The sequence below is a fragment of the Protopterus annectens genome, chromosome 16.part0, assembly GCF_019279795.1.
Source record: "Protopterus annectens isolate FY-2018-M chromosome 16.part0, PAN1.0, whole genome shotgun sequence".
Lineage (NCBI taxonomy): Eukaryota > Metazoa > Chordata > Ceratodontiformes > Protopteridae > Protopterus > Protopterus annectens.
Genome location: NC_056750.1, coordinates 877,125,347 through 877,147,419, shown reverse-complemented (window position 1 = coordinate 877,147,419; position 22,073 = coordinate 877,125,347). Strand labels below are relative to the sequence as shown.

The window sequence follows — 22,073 nt, the reverse complement described above, 5'->3', positions numbered from 1 at the left end:
ATCATGTACCAGGATGCAACTTTCAAAAGAGAAAGCCACAGGAACAGCCAGGTGGGTTAGAAAAAAGCTGGCAAAGAGGAGCTATGGGGACACAGTACAAGGGCTGTGAAACAAGATGGCGACCCTAATTTACCTTACTCCAGTTACTCACCTGCACTGTCGGAGCCATGTGGAGCTGCTGGAGGTAGGGTACATATGAGGTGGCAGCACTGTACATCCCACTTTGACCTGGTATCACCTGAATACTGTGTGCTGGATGACTGCGTGGTGCAGGTCCTGGTGAAGTAGGTGTGCTCGTTGACTTATTCTGAAAATGGCAAAATGAAGGTTACTTTCAGTACACTAAACCTCCAGTCTAAGTATACAACCAAACTTTCAAGCTACAGAATTTCTTAGCTACATTTGTCAACAGTAGTAATATATATCATCAGTCACAGAAAGACAACTAATTAAAAGCTATGTACTTACAATAACTATGCATCTGTGTTCTCCATTTTCATTCTTCCTCAACTTATGGGTTCAGACCCAACTCAGCTGCATATTCTAGACTTCAGATTCAGCTCTTGAGCTCCTCTCTACCCATAATTCCTTATTCCATCCCCATTGCCTCAGATCAAGTTTGCTGCCACATAGCCCCCACAGTTAAACAGATGCATGTATAGGCTGATAGAAAAGGCAGGGCTCAAACTTGGAACTGTAGATTCCAATACACTCCAATAGCTCTCTCCAGAAAAATGGATGGGGGGAAGTCGAAGAAGAATGAAAATAGACAACAAAGATGACTAGTTAATCGTCAAGTACATAACTTTTAAATCTGATGTCATCCTCTTCTTCCTCAACATATGGGACAGAGTCCCCAACTACACTGATCTTGGGTGGCTTTTATGGACGGGATATTCTGAAGTACTGCCAAACCAAAGGTGGCTCTGTTTCTAGAAATAATACCCAGTTTGCAATGGGTAATGAAGGTATGAGCATCAGACCATGGAGCTGCAGCGCAATCATCAACAGATGTTCTTAACCAAAAAGCAGATGAAGCAGCCATGAATGAGCCTTTGGAGGTTTAGGTAATGTCATGCTTTTCAGAGAAAAAAATCTAAGAAATGCAGTCTGTTAATCATTTGGCTAAAGCAACTTCAGAGACTGGACAACCAAGCCTTTTAGGTGAAAAAGAAACAAAATGTTGAGCTGATTTTCTAATTTAGTTCATCCAGTGAAGATAGGAATGCAGATGTCTGTGCATATCAAGGAGATGCAACATATACTCTCCTATATTTGAATAATTTAAAGAAAACTGTTAAGCAGATAAGCGGATTGACTGTTTAATGTTATTTTCAGAAGCCACTTTACGAGTAAAAAAAAAAAAAAAAAAAAAAAAAAAAAGAAGGGTTAGTCAGTAAGAAACCCTATCCTTATGAAAAGTGATGTAAGGAGCGTTTGAAGAGAGCCTGGAGTTCAGATATTCCCTTTGCAGAAGTAAAGGCCATTAATAAAACTATCTTCCATGACAGAAATTTCAAATCAGAGTTAGCTGAAGGTTCAAATTTTTTTTGTGTTAAGCCTTGAAGCACAACTGTCATATCCCAAGGTGGTGAGGCATCCTTTACCGGAGGCCTTGGAAGAAAAAAAAAAAACCTTTCAGGAAAGCTTTACATAATTTAGACAAAGCGAAGGAAGAGAGTCTGCTCCCCATATGAAAATTAGAAATTGATGCCAACTGAAGTTTAACTGCAGAGAAATTAGCTGCTCCTTCAGAGAGAGGGTTGTTAAAAACTGGAGAATCGTAGAGACTGGGGCATGAGAAAGGCTCAATTTCCTCATCTAAAGCCGAAAGGGAGAATCTTTTCCATTTGCTTTATATACTTTTTGGTGGATTCATTTTGAGAAGCCAAAATGTCACACACAGGTGAAGAAAGTCTAGACTGTAACTATTACTTGAAGTGGAGAAACCATGCGGTTAGTTTGAGGGCCCAAATACTGGAATGTTAGATCCCTGATGGGTGAGAAAGGAGATCCAGAGCTGTCTTCAGTACCCATGGAGGATAACAAAGGTGAGACCACAGGAGGGGGAACCATACCTATCGAGGTCATAAAGGGGCAATGAAAATAACTGAGCTCTGCACCGACTTTTTTTGTAAGAATCTGGGAATCAAGGGAAAGCTGGGTACGCATAAAGGAGACCCCAAGGTCCAAGTGTGTACTAAAGCATCTCTCAGGGACTCCCCCTGAGGGGGAATAAGAGTAAAGCACTTGCTGCACTTGTTGTTGAGGGAGTGGTGAACAGGTCGCAGTAAGGAAGGTCCCAACACCAGAAGATAATATCTGCCACAAACTGACAGACCACTCATGAGGCATCAGAATGGATATGCTTAGTTTGTCTGCTAGCACTCTGATCTTGCCCAGAATGTGTGTCGCAATTAGAAAGCTGATGAGAGCTCCCATTGCCATACTCTCACAGCATCTCCACAAAGAGGGTATAATCAAGTTCCTCCTTGTTTGTTGATGTACCAGACTACCGATATGTTGTCAGTCTGAATTGCAATGGTCCCCATGGAAGGAGCATCTTGAAGTGTCTGCAATGCTAATAGGACTGCTCTCATCTCTAGGGTACAGATATGCAATTTGGTCTCTTGGGAGGACCACATGCCTTGGACTGTTCTTCCCAAAAATGCCAGCCCCCCACCCCAGCTGAGAAGCATCTGGGATTACTGTGGCCGCTGGGTTTGGTAAAACAAAGGGTATGCCAGGATGAATATTGTGCGATTGTATCCACAGTGGATGCGCTATTTGCAAATTGTGGTTAGCTTGACGGGAAAGGATAAAGGTTGATACAGAATGGAATACTGTATGACTAGAGTCCATTGGAGAATCCAAATAAAGAAACGTGCCAAAGGAAGTAGCACTATGGCTGCTGCCATGGAACCTACTGCTTGAAGTACTAACTTTGCCTGAAGAGGTGGATGGGCAAGGAGAGTCTGAACATGGGATCTGACAGCTGAATTACAATGTGGTATGGGATGTTATCTGTGTTGTCATATCTAGAAATGAACCGATTAAATCCAGGCTCTGGACTGGTGTTAATTTGATTTGGCATGATTTACTGTTATACGCAATGATTTGCCAACCTGGAGCAAACAGTCCCTGCCTTGTAGTGGTACATGCTTGGAGGGGGCAGTAAGGATCCAGTTGTCTACACATGGAAACACCTGGAATCCTTTCAGTCTCAAATGAGCTGTCACTACTGCCATGCATTTGATAAACACCCTGGGGGCTGCAGTGAGTCCAAAGGGCAGGGCTCTGAATTGATAATTTCTGGCTCCCAGCTGAAAGTGCAATTGTTTTCTGGATCACCTGTTTATTTAAAATGACAGATTGCGTCCTGAAGATCTATACAGCACATCCAATTGTTCTTATGAAGAAAGGGTAGGATGGACTGAACTGTGACCACTTGGAACTTTGCTTTATGTATTGATTCAAACTGCTTAGACCCAAAATGGGTCTGTGGTCCCCTGTTTTCTTTGGCACCAAAAAGAAGCATGAATAAAAGTTCCAAATCCTATTTAGTCTGGCAAGACCTTCTGGATGATTGTTCAGTCTAGCAGTTTTTGGATTTCTTCTGCTGCTGCCTTCCTTTGACTGGGTAGAACATCTGAAAGTTTCTTCCTTTGCAAAAAGGAAGTAGTAAAAATGCTAATAACCCCTGGATATTATTCTTGGCACCCGTGTGTCCTGTGTTAAACTTGTCCAGAAGTGTGTGCGCAAGGATAATCAACCCCCAACTGACACCAGGTCTGAACTGTCAAGGCAGCCCTTCAGGATTGCTAAAGGGCATGTCTGAAAAAGAACCTTTGAAGCCCTGGTTCTGCGGACCTCCTCGACCTCTAGGTTGATGTCTACCATTAAAATTTCATCCTACGCCTCTGGAGGAATTATCCCTGGGCAAACCTTAGAAAAGTTCCTGAGATTTTTGGAACCACATCTTCTTATTGCCTTCTCTGATTCCTACAAAAGGTTTGTTGAGGCGTAGAAAACTTTATTCCCACGGCAAACAGGGTTTTTCCATCTTGCTCACTATGGGTAAGCGCACTTTTTACTGATGGCCCAAACAAGGAAGTGCCATTGAATGGGGCATTAATAAAGGACGTCTTAAAAGGCTCTGCAAAACCGCATAGCTGAATCCAGGCATGTCTTCTTATGGCAATGCCTGAATGGGCTGCTCGTGAGGTACCTTCAGCCGTGTGAGAAATCAGCCTCATCAAAGCATTTGATGTGGCTACAAGAGTGGCCAGTTGCGAGGATTTTCTTTTGAAGTCTTCAGCAGACATGGACTCAGAGTATTTGAAAGCTTTTTGGTCAAATCTCGCTGAAGTCTAGTAAAGTGTGCAAGGTAGTTTACTGGCCTCTGTGCAAAGGTTGCTGAGGCAAAGACTCTCTTACCAAATCTGTCCAATGCTCTAGACTCCCTGCTTGTCAGATGGACAGAATAGCTCTGTTCTGCAAGCTCTTTCTTTTCCACCACAGCATCAACTGGGACTCCTTTGCTCCAGTAGGGTCTGTCTGCTGGCAGAGCTAAAAATTTGTTGGGTCTTTTGGAAATGGGTTCGACAGTATCTAGATCCTTCCAAGCCCATCGGGAAACCAAATCAATAATTTCATCCGCCAAAACCCAAAGACATAAGACTGTCCAGAAAGCCACCTCATTGTTTTAGGATCTCTAAAATATCTCCAAGGTAGATGTCATTAGGTGGTGACCTGGGGAATCCCTCCTCTTCATCAAAATCTGTATCTTCTGTGACAGACTGCATGGGGGAGTCAAAGTATCTCCTTTTGCACATTCCCTTCAGACGCACCTCATCCGTGGGATGGTTCAGGTGAGCTGTCAGAAGAAAGGGAAGTTTCCTCCACTGGAACTGGTTGCCCCTGTGGAATAGGCCCAATAGCCTCAGAGCTTGGAACAGATGACAGAAAAGGGGTAGGATCTAAAATAATGAGAAAGCAGATCTCTTTGGAGAGAAAAAGCCCTTTCCACCACCTCGAAAGTGGACAGACCCAGACAGGCTTGAACCCACCTTCTTTGAGGCAAAACTCCAGACAAAAATAGGTGTAGACCGCTCTAGAATCAGTGTCTTGGGGTTGAAACCAGATCCGAACTGTACAGGGTGAGGGTCCTGGGGAAGGGACTTATCCGATAAAACTGGAGCCTAACCTATCCCCTTGGATCAAACGCCGACACCCCAGCTCACAGACCCATTCTGATCCAAGGGTATTGGAGCAGAACTAGTCAAGTAACAAGTCAAAGTGAAGGAAGAAACCTTCCTTGGATTAGACAATGGACCTCTCAGGGATTACGGATCTTGGGACTCCAAAACCACTAGACAGATCAGAAGAGGAGATAAGATGGTTTCTGACATGGTAGGCATACTCATGGATCCAACAAAAAATGAAGCTGCCAAGATCCACATCTAGATCTGAACTCTGAGAAATGTTTGCATTATCGTCTCCATATCTGCTTCAGACAAGCTTCTGGAGGACCTAGAGAGTAAGTAGTGGATGGGAGTCTTGAATGCTTATTTGAAGTTTGAAGCAAGTGAGAAGACAGGGTAGGCGAAAAGTACTGTTGTGTACACTTACCATAAATGTAGATGTTTGAGTATATTTACTGTTGCAGTCATCACATTTGGGTTATCTGCTTGCAGTAGCCCTCAGTCGGCCTAATTATCAAAGTCTTGGGTCCTGCGTCGGTTGCTGTCTCATCTTCCATGACGTCAGGGGTATAAAAGCATGTAGCTGACGCCATTACATCAGTTTTTCTTGCCCCAGATGTCAGGTGCCCCCCAAATGGGAAGCAATTAAATATATATATACAAGGTTAAACGTCCAACAAAAAAACAAATACACCAAAAGCTTTTAAACATAGTAAAAGAGGAATAGAGGTATAGCCAAAAGAAGTCAGGGGTCTGGAGGGAGGGTAACCAGGACTGCAACAGTGAATACACTCTAACATCTACATTTATGGTAAGTGTACACAACTGTACTATGTTCTTCGTGTTGCACTGTTGCAGTCATCACATTTGAGTAGACTCCCAAAGCTAAGGATGGGAGGAGGAATTTAGATAGCATTAGGACCAGCTATAAGGCCAAGCAAGACTGCAGTGGAAAAGCCAGCTCTGGATTTAAAGAAAATTGGCAAATGGTAATGCTAGGTGAAAGTATGTACAGAACTCCAGGTAGCAGCTTCTAGGATGTCTCTGATAGGGACATCTCTGAGAAAGGCTGCTGAAGTAGAGGCAGCCCTGGTGGAATGGGATTTGATCCCCTGGGCGATAGTTTTTCCATGGTGCTTATAGCAGAAACAAATACAATGGCTTATCCATTTGGAAAAGGTTTGCTTTGAAATAGCCTCTCCCTCTGCCTCTGCAGCAAATGCCACCAGCAGTTGTTCAGATTTTCTTTGAGATTTAGTCCTCTTTAAGTAAAATCTAAGTTGTCTGTGTACATCAAATGAATGTAAAATCAGCTCCCCCTTGTTCTGTGGATTGGGAAAGAAAGTTGGTAAATGAATGGTCTGATTAAGAGCCACACTGGATACCACCTTAGGCATGAAGGATGGAATGGTCCTGAGAGATACCCTGTCCGCATGAAAAATGATGAAAGGCTCCACTGCCATAAGAGCCTGTAATTCAGAAATCCTTCTAGCTAAAGTGACTGCTAAAAGGAAAGCTGTTTTCCAGGAGAGAAAATTTAGGTCTGCAGTAGCAGCTGGCTTGAAAGGAGGGAGAGTGAGTTTCTCCAAAACAAAATTGAGGTCTCGGGCAGGGGTTGGAGCTCATCTTGAATTTTGGAATGTCCAGGAAGGTGTTTAGAGTAGAGAAGTCCAGAATTGGACGCCATGATTCGTCTTTTCTGGGTACCAGGAAAAGTCTTGAATAGAAACCTTGTCCCTTTTCCTCTTCTGATACTGGCTGAATAGCACCCATGCTCATGAGGGAAAGTACTTGTTTCTGGGCCTCTGCCCACTGATTTGTGGGCAGGTTTGTCCATCTGTTTGGAATTGGCAACGTATGGAAATTAAATCTGTATCCCTGGGATACTATATTTAAAACCCATTTGTTCTGGGTTATAAGTCGCCAGTTTCTTGCATGAAGAGCCAGTTTTCCCCCTAAAGGGGCGGCTAAAAGGTAAGTGCTGGGTAAGTATAAAGGAAGTCATTGAGACTGCTTACCATAGGGAAGTGTCTTCTTGTTTCCAGATTTGGAAGAGGAGGCACCCCATTGTTTTGTTCTGAAAGTCCCTTGGGATTGAAACCTGGAGCCTTTGGAATGCCTGGGTTTGACTTGAGTGGATCTCGAAGGAACTGGAAAGGACCAGTTCTTAGTAGGTCAGTGCCTACTAAATCTTGGAGGTTGCACTTGTACGAAATCTTTCACAGTTTGCATAGATTTAGCTTCATCTTGCATCTTTTTTAGAACTTCAGCCTTATTACCAAAGAGATGGCCTTGTTGTAAAGGAGCATCCAACAATTTTGCTTTAACATGATCAGGCAGAGATTGCTCTTTGAGCCAAGCATGCCCTCTTAGCACAGACCCAGTTACAGCAGCCCTGCAAGAGGCCTCCAAAGAATCAAAACCACACTGCAAAATATGTATTCCAACCTGTTCAGCTGAATGCAATAGATCCTGTAAAACCTTATTTTCCACACAGTCAGAAACCAACATCATTTTCTGTTTAAGCAGTCCCATGATATGCTGTTGATATTTTACCATATGAAATTGCCAGTTTAAAGCCCTGATTGCCAAGGTTGCAGAAGTGTAAACCTTCTTACCCCATCTATCCAGCGCCCTGGAATCTCTATCAGAAGGGGTAGGATATTTAGCAGTAGAAGCCTTAATGCCCCTGAGGCCCTGAAAAATAGTTTCAGGGTCCGCAACAGGATTTTTGAAAAGGAATTTGTGAGAGTCAGGAAAGTACAGTTTTGTACCTACCATAAATGTAGATGTTCGAGTGCTAATACAGCTGCAGTCATAACAGATGGGTTTTCCTGCCGTCAGGCGGGTCCTCGGTCGGCCGAATTCCAAAGTCTAGGTCCGGCGTCGGATGTCGTCGCTTCTTCCCTGACGTCAGTGTGACAGGGGTATAAAAGAACCAGCCGACGCCATTTTCTTCAGTTTTTCTTGCCCCAGATGTCAGGTGCCCCCAGAAGGAAGGCAATACATAAATTTATGTAATAATACAATGCAGTATAATCAAAAAACAGTAGTTGCAAGCAAATACACCATAAAAGAATACCCCAATCAGGTTGTATGAGGAGGTGTTAGCCATTAGGCCTGTCCCAAGAGGGGAAGGAGGGAGGGAAACCTGGACTGCAGCTGTATTAGCACTCGAACATCTACATTTATGGTAGGTACAAAACTGTACTATGTTCATCGTGCATACAGCTGCAGTCATAACAGATGGGTAGAATCCCAAAGATAAAAAAGGGGTGGTAGGCACTAGGTGGAACTAGGAGGAGCCAGGATGCCCTGCAAGACTGCAGTGGCAAAGCCTGCTCTAGATTTGGAGTATAATGGTAGGTGATAGTGCTTGGAGAAAGTATGTACAGAACTCCAAGTGGCTGCTTCCAAAATATCTTTGGTAGGAACCCCCCTGAGGAAAGCTGCAGAGGTAGCTGTGGCCCTTGTGGAGTGAGATCTGATGCCTGCAGGTACAGTTTTACCATGAAAAGAGTAACAAAAGCGTAAGCAGTGGGCTATCCATTTTGAGATTGTCTGTTTGGAAATAGGCTTCCCTTGAGCTCCTGTAGCAAGCATAGGACAAAAAGAGTTGCTCTGATTTTCTGAAAGGCTTTGTTCTGTCCAAATAATAATGTAGCTGTCTGTGAATGTCCAAGGAATGTAGTAATCTCTCCCCTTTGTTTTGAGGATTAAGGTAAAAGGTAGGTAAGTGGATAGCCTGATTCAAGGCTACCCTGGATACTACCTTTGGCATAAAGGAAGGATTGGTTCGTAAGGAAACTCTGTCTTGATGGAAAATGATGAAAGGCTGCACAGCCATGAGGGCTAGTAGTTCCGAAACCCTGCAAGCTGAGGTGATAGCCAGAAGGAAGGCTGTTTTCCAGGACAAATATTGCAGTTCTGTTGAAGCAGCTGGCTCAAAAGGAGGCAAGGTCAGTTTTTCTAGAATGAAATTGAGGTCCCAAGCAGGCACTGGTTGTTTCCTTGGGGGTTTTATATTCTTAGCCCCTCTGCGGAACTGTCTTAAGAGGGGGTGAGAGAATAAAGGAGGATCAGTGTTGTATTCTGCAGAAATGGCTGAGGCATGGATTTTGATGGAGGAGAATGAAAGTCCACTGCTTAGCACCTCAGCTAGGTACTGTAATATTTGAGGTAAATTCAGTATTCCAGGATTCTGACCCTTTTTCTGATTCCAGGCACAACACCGTTTCCATTTTGCGGAGTAGGCTTTTCTAGTAGAAGGCCTTCTGGCCTCCAAAATGACATCCTGCACCTCCTTGGAGAGTAGGGTCTGTTGTGAATTTAAGGAATCTTCCATGCGGCTAGATTGAGTGTTTTCAGCTGACTGTGAAGAGTTTTGAAGCTGTGCTGAGTCAGAAGAAGAGGCATTAGAGGTAGAATCCATGGAGGGGAATGCGTCAGGCTCCTCGGGAGTGGGTACCAGTGTTGTCTTGGCCAGTCTGGAGCAATGAGAATCATCTTTGGTCTGTCTGCTCTGGTTTTTAATAGAACTTTGGGCAGCAGAGGAAGAGGTGGAAAGGCATAAACTGTCATTGTTGTCCAACTGAAAGAGAGTGCGTCCACTTTCCAGGCCTGTGGATGAAAGGTACTTGAGCAGAATTTTGTCAACTGGTGATTTCTGTGGGTGGCAAAGAGATCTATGTCTGGCCTTCCCCATGCTTGAATTATCTTTGTAAAAACTTGAGGATGCAACTTCCATTCGTGTGGATCTGTCATATGTCTGCTTAGGTTGTCTGCCAGCGTGTTTTCCTTGCCTGGCAGGTACTGTGCTTGAAGTTCGATTTGTAATTCCAGAGCCATGTTCCAAAGAGAAATGGCTAGCCTGCATAGGGGATATGAATGGGTTCCTCCCTGTTTGTTTATGTACCACATTACTGTGGTGTTGTCTGTCCTTATCAATTGCTGGCCTGGATGCAGTAGGTCTTTGAAAGCCATAATAGCATTTATTACTGCTAGCATTTCCTTTTGATTGATGTGTAGGTGCTTTTCTTTTTGGGACCATTTGCCCTGAATGCACTGATCTGTCATGTGCAACCCCCCCAGGCGTAGTCCAAGGCGTCTGTTGTGATTACTTGATTTGCTTGAGGCTTGCAGAATGGGAGACCTGTGTTTCTTTGGCATGCTTGAGCCCACCACAGAAATTCCTTTTGAAGACAGGGAATCAGTGGTATAATTGTTTCCAAACTGTGGCTGTGTTGAGACCATAGGTTTTTTAGGTACCATTGAAGTTTCCTCATATGCAGCTTTGCACATGGGATTAGCAGGATGCAAGATGCCATGAATCCCAGAGCCTGCAGGATTTTCCTTGCAGTCAGCCTGGTGAAGGTTGCCAGTTTTCTGAAGTATTGAGTTAGTTGCCCTTGTTTCTCTGGCGTGAGGTAGGCCATCTGGGTATTTGTATTCAAGCTGGCACCCAGGAAAATTATTGTTTGAGAGGGTATTAGCCTTGATTTCTTTTGTTGACTGTGTATCCCAGAGAATTCAACAACATTATTACAAATGCCAGATGTTTCAGAAGTATGTGCTTGCTGTCCGCTTGGATCAGGCAGTCATCCAAATATGGGTATATTTGTATCCCTTGAAGTCTGCAGTAGGCAATTACTGATGCCAGGCATTTTGTGAACACTCTGGGCGCAGTAGATAAGCCAAAGGGCAATGCAGAGAATTGATAATGGGTTGAACCTGCAAGAAATCTGAGGTATCTTCTGCAATCTTGTCTGATTTGGACATGCAGGTATGCCTCCTTGAGGTCCAATGTTACCAGCCAAGACTCCTTGCCCAGCATGGGAAGAAGCTGCTGTAATGTGAGCATCTTGAATTTTGGCACGAGTAAAATGTGTTTAGGATGGATAGGTCCAAAATAGGTCTCCAATCTTTGCCCTTCCTTGGTACCAGGAATAGTCTGGAATAAAACCTTGACCCTGTTCTTGTGCAGGTACCTCTTGAATAGCTTTCATGTCCATGAGATCTGAAATTTGTTTTTGTGCCTCTGCCCTTTGATTGTGTGGCAGGTTTGGCATGCCTCTCATTTTTGGAAGGGTGTGAAAGTGGAACCTGTAGCCTCTGTCTATAATGTCCAGGATCCATTTGTCTTTTGTGACAATATGCCAATTTTTCGAAAATAATGCCAGTTTTCCGCCTAAAGGTGCTGCCATTTGAGCCTTGCTTGGCATGCAAAGGGGAAAGTCATTGGTTCTGCTTTCTGAATGGTTGTGAACTATCCTCACCACCTCTTTGTGTAGGTGCTTGCCATTGTCTACCTCTAAATGATCCTTGAGATTGCCCTCTACCCTTCGGGCGCCTGTATCTACCTCTTTGGGGTCTGTCCGTGGCTGGAAAGGACCAATTTTTTGAAGGCCAATTTCTACTGAAACGTGGAGGTTGTACCTGTAGGAAATCTTTCACTGTTTGCATTAATTTTGCTTTTTCCTCCATTTTCTTTAATACCTCCTCAGCTTTAACACCAAACAATACATCTTTTTGAAGAGGTGCATCTAGTAATTTAGCTTTGACATGATCTGGTAAGGTTTGCTCTTTGAGCCAAGCATGTCTACGTATGACTGATCCTGTAACAGCAGCTCTACATGAGGCCTCTAAAGCATCAAAACCACATTGCAAGGTATGTTTACCCACTTGCTCTGCACTATGTAACAAATCCTGCAACTCCTTCAAGTCTGGTTGTTCAGGTTGTGATATTTTGCTTTTCAACTGTGATAACTGAAACTGTTGGTACTTTAACATATGGAACGGACAGTTTAATGCCCTCATGGTTAAGGTGGCCGAGGTGTATACCTTTTCCCCCACCTTTCTAAAGCTCTGGAATCTCTCTCTGAAGGTAATGGATTTTTAGCAGCAGAGGCCTTAATTCCCTTGGGACCCTGTGAAATAGTTTCTGGGTCAGCCGCATGGCTTTTGTATAGGAATTGGTGTGAATCAGGAACCCGGTAATACCGGTCAGGCTTGACTGGAGCTGGAGGTAAAGAATCTGGGTTAAGGCTGGCCTCCGAATACACATCATCTAGTATGTCTAAGACAGGAGGTATAGCCAGAGGCCTGTGCTGAGGGAGCAAGAGGAAATCCATAAGCCTTTTCTTGGAGTCTGAGTACTCTTGGCCTTCCCAGTGGAAGTGTTCCCTCAAGGTATGTAAGGTTTCCCCAAAAGAGTAATCCTCAGGGGGGGAGACAGAGGGAATGGACTCCTCTGCATCAGAATCTTCAAAAGGGGAGTATGAATGTTCCTGGTCTTCAGAATGTTCTGAAGTAATGGAGGCCTGGTCCGAGGAAGGGTATTCTTCCTCCACTCTGGGCCTTTTGTCCAAGGGGGGTTGAGAACCCCTGATAAGAGTAATCAAATCCTCAGCCATTTTGAGCATCTGCTTTTTAGGCATGGGACCTTGAGAGGGACCCTGTGGAGCTCGTCTTTTAGTATGCATGGCTGCTTTAGACTTAGTGAAAGCCTTGATGGAAAAAGAAGAAGAAGGCCTGAAGACACCTTGAGAGGTGGCAGGCCTGTCTAAACTCTGAGTTTCCCCGCCAAGAGTGGCTTCGGTATCTGTAGTCGGGGTGAGGGCCGAAGAGCCTGCGACTTCGGGCACAGAAGACACCGCCAATGAAGTGTCATCGGTAGTCAGGGGCTGCGTAGGCACCTCGCTGAGAACCAGAGCACCTGTAGTCGGCTTTAGCGTGGTGTCGGTAGAAGTCGCGGACCTCGTATGTCGGTCCTTATCTTTGCGTCTTTTACTCAAAACTGGAGTCGGAGTATCCGACGACATAATGTAATTAAACTTTTTGCCAAAATAGTGTTGGGCGAACTCCGCCCGACGCTTAATAGTGCGTCTGTTGAATGTAGCACAAAAACAACAGGCCGAGACGTCGTGGTCTGGGCCTAAGCAAGGAATGCAGAGGGAATGAAAATCCTTATGCGGTATTTGCTTCCCACATGAAATGCAATTATTAACTTTGTCTGACATCGGTCTGAGGCAAGAAAAGTTTCCCCAACGGGATACTTAGCTTTCAAGAAGACTTCGGTTGAAAAATATTCATAATCTCAGGAGCTGGCCAACCGGCACTTGCAAACTGCTTCTGCTATGGGCACCGCGCGGCAAGAAAGACTGAAGAAAATGGCGTCGGCTGGTTCTTTTATACCCCTGTCGCACTGACGTCAGGGAAGAAGCGACGACATCCGACGCCGGACCTAGGCTTTGGAATTCGGCCGACCGAGGACCCGCCTGACGGCAGGAAAACCCATCTGTTATGACTGCAGCTGTATGCACGATGAACATCCCTGTAGTATCTGTCTGGCTTACAAGGAGCTGGTGGCAGAGAATCAGGAGCCATACTAGATTCTGAAAAAACATCATCAACAATGTCTAGAACAGGAGGTATAGCCAAAGGCCTATGTTGAGGAAGAAGAAGAAAATCCCTGTCTCTTTTTAGATTCAGAAAAATCCAGACTTTCCCAGTGAAAATGTTCCCTTAAGGTATGTAAAGTTTCCCCAAAAGAAAAATCCTCAAGGCGAGAAGCAGAAGGAATGGAATATTCTGCATCAGAGTCCTCATAAGTAGGTATAGACAACTCCTGTTCATTAGAAGAATCAGAAAAAAATAGAATCCTGTTCAGAAGATTCACAGTCAATATCTTGCCTGGGCCTCTTAGAAGGGGGTGGGGGGTTGGCTACCCCTGATCAGAGTAACTAAATCTTCAGCCATTTTGATCATTTGTTTCTTAGGCATAGGGGCCTGCACATGTGGCCTAGGCGTCGGTTTTTTAGACACAGACTGAGATTTTGGCCTTAGTTTTGAAGATGGCGTCAGTCTACTATACAAATCTGTAGGCCTAAAAACATCCTCAGAAGTTGGTGCCTGCACAGCGGCTCCGGACCCAACCAAGGTACAGACATCCACGGGTTCCTATAATTGAAGCATCTCACGGCATACTGGACTCCGAATGGGTCTCAGTAGAGGCATGCGAATCAAAATTAGCGGGTATCAGCGGCTGCGAAAGCACCTCACTGAGCACCGGCGAACTGGCGACTGGCTTAGGAGAAGCGTCGTCAGCAGTTTTGGACCTCAACGGCCTGTCTTTGTCTTTTTCTTTGCGTTTTTTAGGTAGTCGGACTGCTAACCGACGACATTTCTGGATAATTAAAGCATGAGCCAAAATATTTAGAAGCAAAAATGTAGACATTTAATAGTGCGTTGATTAAATAAAGCACAGAACCGACAGCAAGGTACATCGTGGTCAGGGCCTAGGCAAGGAATACAGTACAAATGGAAATCCTTATGAGGTATTTGCTTCCCACAAGTAATGCAATTATTAACTTTTACTGACATCGGTAAAGAGCAAGAAAAAGTTTCCCAACGGGGTACTTAGCATTTTAGTTGAAGACTTCATATCTGAAATTCGAAAACGAAAATTTCAGGAGTTGGCCGACCGGGACTTGCTAACTCCTTATGCTTTGGGCACCACGCGCCAAGAAAGACTAATGTAATGGCGTCGGCTGCATGTTTAATACCCCTGATGACCTGACGTCATGGAAGAAGGGACAACAACTGACACAGGACCCAAAACTTTGTTAATCAGGCTGACTGAGGGCAACCTGCCAGCAGATTACCCAAATGGAATGACTGCAACAGTGAAACACGAAGAACATCTGACAGTGAGGTACGTCGTGGTCAGGGCTTAGGCAAGGAATACAATTACTGAGTTTTACTGACATCAGTTTAGTGCAAGAAAAACTTTCCCCAATGGGGTACTTAGCTTTAAAGACTTTGGTTCTGAAACTCAAAAAAGTACAGTTTTGTACCTACCATAAATGTAGATGTCCGATAGGAATGCATCTGCAGTCTTCACAAATGGGTTGTCCTGTCGTCAGGCAGCCCTTCGGTCGGCCGGATTCCAAAGTCTGGGTCTGGCTTCGGCTGGTGTCGCACTTCACCCGACGTCATTGCGGCAGTTCTTCGGGTATAAAGGCATCAGCCGACGCCATTTTCCTCAGTGTTTCTTGCCCCAGATGCCAGGAGCCCTCTTGGATGGCTAAATTTGGATAAATGCCAAAGTTTCCAAATAGTAGAGAGCAAACACACAAAATAAGCATGTATGTACATATATACAAACAAATACACCATAATAGATCCCCCCCAAGCTAGCTGAAGGTTGGCAAATACCCTAGGAGTACCTCAGAGGGAAGGAGGGAGGGTAATCCTGACTGCAGATGCATTCCTATCGGACATCTACATTTATGGTAGGTACAAAACTGTACTATGTCCTTCAAGGATGCATCTGCAGTCTTCTAAATGGGTAGAATACCATAGCTAAACTAGGGAGGAGGAATGAGTAGAGATTATGGTGTAGTTAGGATCCCTTGCAAAACAGCAGTGGCAAAACCAGCTCGGGATCTAGAGTATAAAGGTAAATTATAATGCTTGGCAAATGTATGCACGGAGGTTCAAGTAGCAGCCTCTATAATGTCCTTGGTAGCCACTCCTCGTAAGAAAGCTGTGGTAGTGGCTGTAGCCCTTGTGGAGTGAGGCCTGATGTTCTCTGGAGTTTTCTTTCCATGATAGGAGTAACAAAATCTAATGCAATTTCCTATCCATTTGGAGATTGTCTGTTTTGAAATTGGTTTTCCTTCCTTCCTGTTGCATATGCTACCAGAAGCTGGTCAGTTTTCTATTGGTTTTGTCCTGTCCAGGTAGTAGCGTAATTGTCTATGCACATCCAAGGTATGTAGTAGCCTTTCTCCCCTGTTCTGTGGGTTGGGGAAGAATGTAAGAAGGTGGATAGCCTGATTTAAAGAGACTCTGGATACCACCTTAGGCATAAATGTAGGATTTGTTCTCATGGACACTCTATCTTGATGGAAGATCAGGAAGGGTTGCACTGCCATTAATGCCTGTAGTTCAGAGACCCTTCTTGCTGAAGTTATTGCCAGCAGGAATGCAGTCTTCCAGGATAAGTATTGTAATTCTGCTGTTGCTGCTGGTTCGAAAGGGGGAAGTGTCAATTGTTCTAGCATAACGTTCAAAGTCCCATGCTGGTAATGGAGGTTTCCGGGGAGGTTTCACATTTTTAATTCCTCTCAGAAACTGTTTCTGAGAGGAGACAGGAGGATCCAAGCTGTATTCTGCTGAAATAGCTGAGGCATGTATCTTGATGGAAGAGTAGGACAGGCCTGTATGGAAGAGCTCTGCCAAGTACTCCAGGATGTTGGCTATGTTCACCAGTGTCACTTCTTGCCCCTTTGCAGTACTCCAAGTGAGATATCTTTTCCATTTTGCTGCATAATTCTTTCTTGTTGAAGGTCTTCGAGCCTCCAGGATTACGTCCTTAACCCTTTGGGATAAATTTGGGTTAATTGTTGTCATGTAATGTTCCAGGCAGTTAGCTGCAGAGTTTTCAGGTTTGGATGCAGGATGTTGAAGTTGTTCTGTGTTAACAGTAATGGGATCAGGGGCAGTGTCCATATTTGTTCCCGGGACATGCTCCTCAGCAATGGATACCAATGTTGTCTTGGCCAGTCTGGAGCTATCAGAATGATTCTCGGATGTTCCTCTTTGATCTTCAGAAGCACCTTGTGCATCAAAGGAAGTGGTGGGAATGCGTATGCTATCAGGTTTTTCCAACTGAAAGATAGGAGTCCACCTTCCAAGCAAGTGGGTGGTACGTCCTTGTGCAGAATTTCTTTAGCTGGTGATTGAGTGGGGATGCAAACAAGTCTATTTGTGGTAATCCCCATTCTCTTGTGATGGCTTTGAAGATGTCCGGATGCAGCATCCATTCGTGGGCATCTGTGGTAGTTCTGCTTAATATGTCTGCTAGAATGTTTTCCTTCCCTGGTACATAAATTGCTTGTAACTGAATGTTGTAGCTCAGAGCCACATCCCATAGGTCCAGTGCCAGCCGGCATAGAGGATATGAGTGTGTGCCTCCCTGTTTGTTGATGTACCACATAACTGTGGTGTTGTCTGTCCTTATCATCAGCTGACCTTCTTGGAGAAAAGGTTTGAAGGCCTGGATTGCCAATTTTACTGCCATCATTTCCTTTAGATTTATGTGCAGGTGCAGCTGGTCTTGAGTCCATAGGCCTTGAATGCACCTGTCCAGCATGTGTGCCCCCAACCGAGGTCTGAGGCATCTGTCGTGATGGTTTGTTTTGGTTGGCTTTTGCAGAAGGGCAATCCTGAGTTTGATTGGCAGGCCTGAGCCCACCATAGGAACTCTTTCTTCAGGCAGGGAATCATTGGAATTTTGGTTTCTAGGCTGTGCTTGTGTTGAGACCACAAATTCTTTAGGTACCATTGTAGCTTTCTCATATGCAGCCTGGCATGAGGGACCAGTATTATGCAGGATGCCATGAAGCCTAGAGCTTGCAGCACTTTTCTTGCAGTTAGATGGTTCTGCTTTGTTAATGCCAAGAAGTAGAGAGGAAGCTGCTCTTTCTTTTCTGCAGTTAGGGATGCCATTTGATTTGATGTGTCCAGTTCTGCACCCAGAAAGGTTATTCTTTGGGATGGAATCAGCCTTGACTTTTTATATTGACTGTATATCCCAGGGCTTGCAGCAGGTAAATGACTCTTTGTAGGTCTTCTGTTAGTTTTATTTTGTTGTCCGCTTGTATCAGGCAGTCGTCCAGGTAGGGATAGATTTGAATCCCTGAAGTCTGCAATGGCGATTACTGATGCTAGGCATTTCGTGAACACTCTGGGCAGTAGATAAGCCAAAGGGCAATGCTGAGAATTGATAATGCTCTGATCCTGCAAGAAATCTGAGGTATCTTCTGCAAATTGGTCTTATGGGGACGTGCAGGTATGCCTCCTTGAGATCTAGAGTTACCAGCCAAGACTCCTTGCCCAGCATGGGAAGAAGCTGCTGTAGGGTCAGCATTTTGAATTTTGGAACAATGAGGAATGTGTTTAAAGCGGACAGGTCTAGAATAGGCCTCCATTTGTTTTCTTTTCTTGGTACCAGGAAGAGTCTGGAGTAAAATCCTTTCCTTGCTCCAAAGGTGGTACCTTTTCCACAGCTCTCATTCTTAGTAATTGAGATATTTGCTTTAGAGCTTCTGTCCTTTGAGTAGGTGGCAGGTTTGGCATTCCTCTTTTGCAGTATGGAAATGGAACCTGTAACCTTGGTCTATAGTTTGCAAAATCCATTTTTCTCTTGTGATGCAATGCCAGTTCTTTGAAAATAAGGTTAGCTTTCCGCCTAAGGGTGCTTCTAGTTGTTCCCTGGTAGGCGGTGCCACCGCCAAGTCACTGTGAATGAGTTGTTGTAGTGGTGGTGGTTGCATCCGTGCCTCGCTGGTTGTTACCTTGCCACTGGCGTCCCCTGTAGGCACCCCTGGTTTGGTTTCTGCCTCTCGAGCGCCTATTCCTGCCTCTTTGTGCCCTAGAGGAGTCCGGAAAGGACCAATTTTTGGAGGGCCAGTTCCTGCTAAACCTTGGAGGTTGAACTTGTAAGAAATCTTTCACTGTTTGTACAGATTTTGCTTTCTCTTCCATCTTTTTTAGTACCTGTTGCGCAGGGGAACCAAATAAACTGACCTTGTCCATAGGTGCATCCAAAAGCTTTGATTTGACATGGTCTGGTAATGCCTGTTCTTTCAGCCATGCATGCCTCCTGATAACTGTGCCAGTCATGGCTGATCTAAAGGAAGCCTCCAGTGCATCATAGCCACATTTTAAAGAATGGTTACTAACCTGCTGTATGTTATGTACCATTTCTTGAACACATTTCTTATCTAAAGATTCTTCAGAGGACAGCTTTTTAGTCAACTGGTCAAGCATAAACTCTTGGTATTGAATCATATGAAATTGGCAGTTCAAAGCTCTAGCTGACAAAGTAGCAGAGGTGTAAACTTTTTTACCCCATCTCTCTAAGGACCTGGATTCCCTGTCAGAGGGGAGGGGGTTTTTAGTGGAAGTAGCTGCTACGGCTTTAGGACCCTGGGAGATAGTCTCTGGATCTGCAAAAGGAGCCTTATATAAATGGTGATGAGTGTCCGGGACCCTGTAGAACCTATCGGGCTTAGCAGGAGCCGGAGGTAATGAATCAGGAGCAGTGCAAGCATCATTAAATGCATCATCAACAACAGAAAGTACTGGAGGTATAGCTAAAGGCCTATGCTGTGGCAAATGTAGAAAGGTCCTAAGCCTTTTTCTGGAGTCTGAGAAATCTTGGCCCTGCCACTGAAATTGTTCCCTCATAGCATGCAAGGTTTCCCCAAAGGAAAATTCCTCAAGAGGAGAGGCTGAAGGGATGGACTCCTCAGCATCAGAGTCTTCGTAAGGAGAATAAGCAGCCTCAGGGAGGGTCTGTATGTTCTGAGTCATCAGAGGAATCATCTGTGGATACTGGCTCAGGGGGCTCTGCTCTAGGCCTTTTTTCTGGAGGAGGGAGAGAGCCCCTGTCTGGATGAGGCTGGGCTCCACGAATTAAAGAGATGAGATCCTCAGCCAAAGTAAGCATATGGGAGCTGGTGCTGGGCCTGAGAGAGGGGGGCTTGGCAGGCACCGTTTTTGATGCTTTGGCTGCTTTAGCCCTGGCAAAGGCCTTAATAGACATTGCTGCAGGAGGCCTAGCAGCTCCACGTGCAGAGCTAGAAATATCCAGGGGAATGGTATCTGATAAATCCTGTGAAACCGCAACAGAAGGTTGGATTTCAGAAGCCGTTTCTACCAGGTTAGAAGAGGCCTCGGTAGAAGGCATGATTTCAGCTGAAGAAAGAACCGCTTGCTCGGTTTCGGCCGAAACAGAGACACTCGTGGTTTGCTTAACCGCGGTTTCGGCCGAAACCGCGGACCGCGAGTGTCGGTCCTTTTCTTTGCGTTTTTGGTACTTTGCGTAGTCGGAGGATCCGACGGCATAATATATGCAAAATCGGAGCCGAAAATCTGTTCAGCAAACTCCGACCGACGTCTAAGCGTCCATCGGTTAAAAGAAGCACAGGCTAGACAAGCTGCTACGTCGTGGTCTGGGCCTAAACAATGTATGCAATAGGAGTGGAAATCTTTATGAGGTATTTGTTTCCCACAAGATAAACAGTTATTCACTTTCTCTGACATCGGCTGAGGCAAGAAAGAGTCCCCAACGGGGTACTTAGCTTTTTAGAAGTCTTGAAGGTAATAATCGGTAGTAGTAATCTCTGGATCTGACCGACCGGCACTTGCGAACAGCTTCTGCTTCGGGCGCCACGCGGCAAGAAAGACTGAGGAAAATGGCGTCGGCTGATGCCTTTATACCCGAAGAACTGCCGCAATGACGTCGGGTGAAGTGCGACACCAGCCGAAGCCAGACCCAGACTTTGGAATCCGGCCGACCGAAAGGCTGCCTGACGACAGGACAACCCATTTGTGAAGACTGCAGATGCATCCTTGAAGGGCATCGAAAATTTCAGGAGTCAGCCGACCAGCACTTGCGAACTGTTTCTGCTTTGGGCACCACACGGCAAGAAAGACTGATGTAATGGCATCGGCTGCATGCTTTATACCCCTGACGACCAGACGTCATGGAAGATGAGACCGCAACCATCACAGGACCCAAGACTTTGATAAATCAGGCCGACTGAGGGCTACTGCAAGCAGATAACCCAAATGTGATGACTGCAACAGTGAAGCATGAAGAACATCTGGCTTGATGGTAAATTCTGGAGTGGCACTCCTATAAGTACCCGGCTTCGGAATAGAGAACCTAGGATCCAGGGGGGGTACTGAAAAAACTTACGGTAACAGATGGAGCCGAAGCCTTAGGATCCAACGGCTTTGAATCTCACTGTCGAGTCTTGAGATCAGAAATTTTTCTAGATTTCAAAGGAGGGTCCGATGAAGACCTGTGGGATTTCAGATGGGAGCATTTCCTGTGCTCCACAGAAGAAGACTTAGTACTTTTGGAGAGGCTTTGAGCCCCTGATGATGATGTAGAAGGGAGAAGTCTCCTTAGAATAAGTTTACTGTGCTAATCTGCCAGGCCTCTTCGGTTACAGGTGGAGCAAATCTTGCAAGAAGGGTCCAAGTGCCCAGCCCCAAGAAAGTACACACACTCCTTGTGGGCATCTGAGTTTGGGATTTAATGCCTACTTTAGTGCATTCCTTACTAGCCAGTTGGTTTGTCTGACATGTCAACATGGGATAAAATGGAAAAACAGCAAAAATAAAGTTTTTTTTTTTGTTAAAGGCAAAGAAAGAAAGGAGGGATTTGATTACCAATGATGGTAAGCTAAAGAAATACCCTGTAGTGAAAAGGGTAATCAGAAACACCAACAATGGTAAACAAGAATTACTATAACAATAGTAGGAAAAAAAAGAGTTAGAAAATCCTAACTACCATTCAGAAAAATAAGAGGGAAGATAAAAAAAATTAAAGAGAAATTTTATAGAGAAATTTAAAGTTAAATAACTCACAAGGTATCTGTACTAATGTCGAGTGTGGAACCTGTGTCTGTCTGTGATGGAGGCAACTGGGATGGAATACAGCATATTATGGGTAAAAGGAGGTGCTCGAGAGCTGGATCCGAAGTCTGGAATATGCGGCAGAGTCAGATCCAAACCCTTACATTGAGGAAGAATGAAAAGAACATCAGCATACAAACATATGTTTAGAATCAGGCCACATATGCAAACTTCATCACTCACTACTGGAATCAATATTTAAGGGTTGCCTACAATGATTTCTCACACTAGCACTTTGAACAACATGTTATACAAAGAAATCCCTGTAATAATGAATCTTCAAAGACGTCTACTGCAAAAGATCCATATAATGGCTCTTCTCTCAATACAACAGGTAACTCTTCCACACACTTCCCAGTTCCTTCCTCTTCC

The 22,073-nt window shown here is 44.7% G+C and overlaps 1 protein-coding gene across 6 annotated transcripts in view; it reads right to left on the bottom strand.

The window, feature by feature from the left end:
• Positions 1 to 22,073, bottom strand: part of ATXN2L (ataxin 2 like) — a 1,992,254-nt gene that overhangs the window by 532,724 nt on the left and 1,437,457 nt on the right. For all 6 annotated transcript variants that reach the window (XM_044058577.1, XM_044058574.1, XM_044058578.1 and 3 more), the window contains exon 16: positions 152 to 307. In XM_044058577.1, the coding sequence (XP_043914512.1) occupies positions 152 to 307 (156 nt within the window). The remainder of the gene's footprint in view (positions 1 to 151; positions 308 to 22,073) is intronic.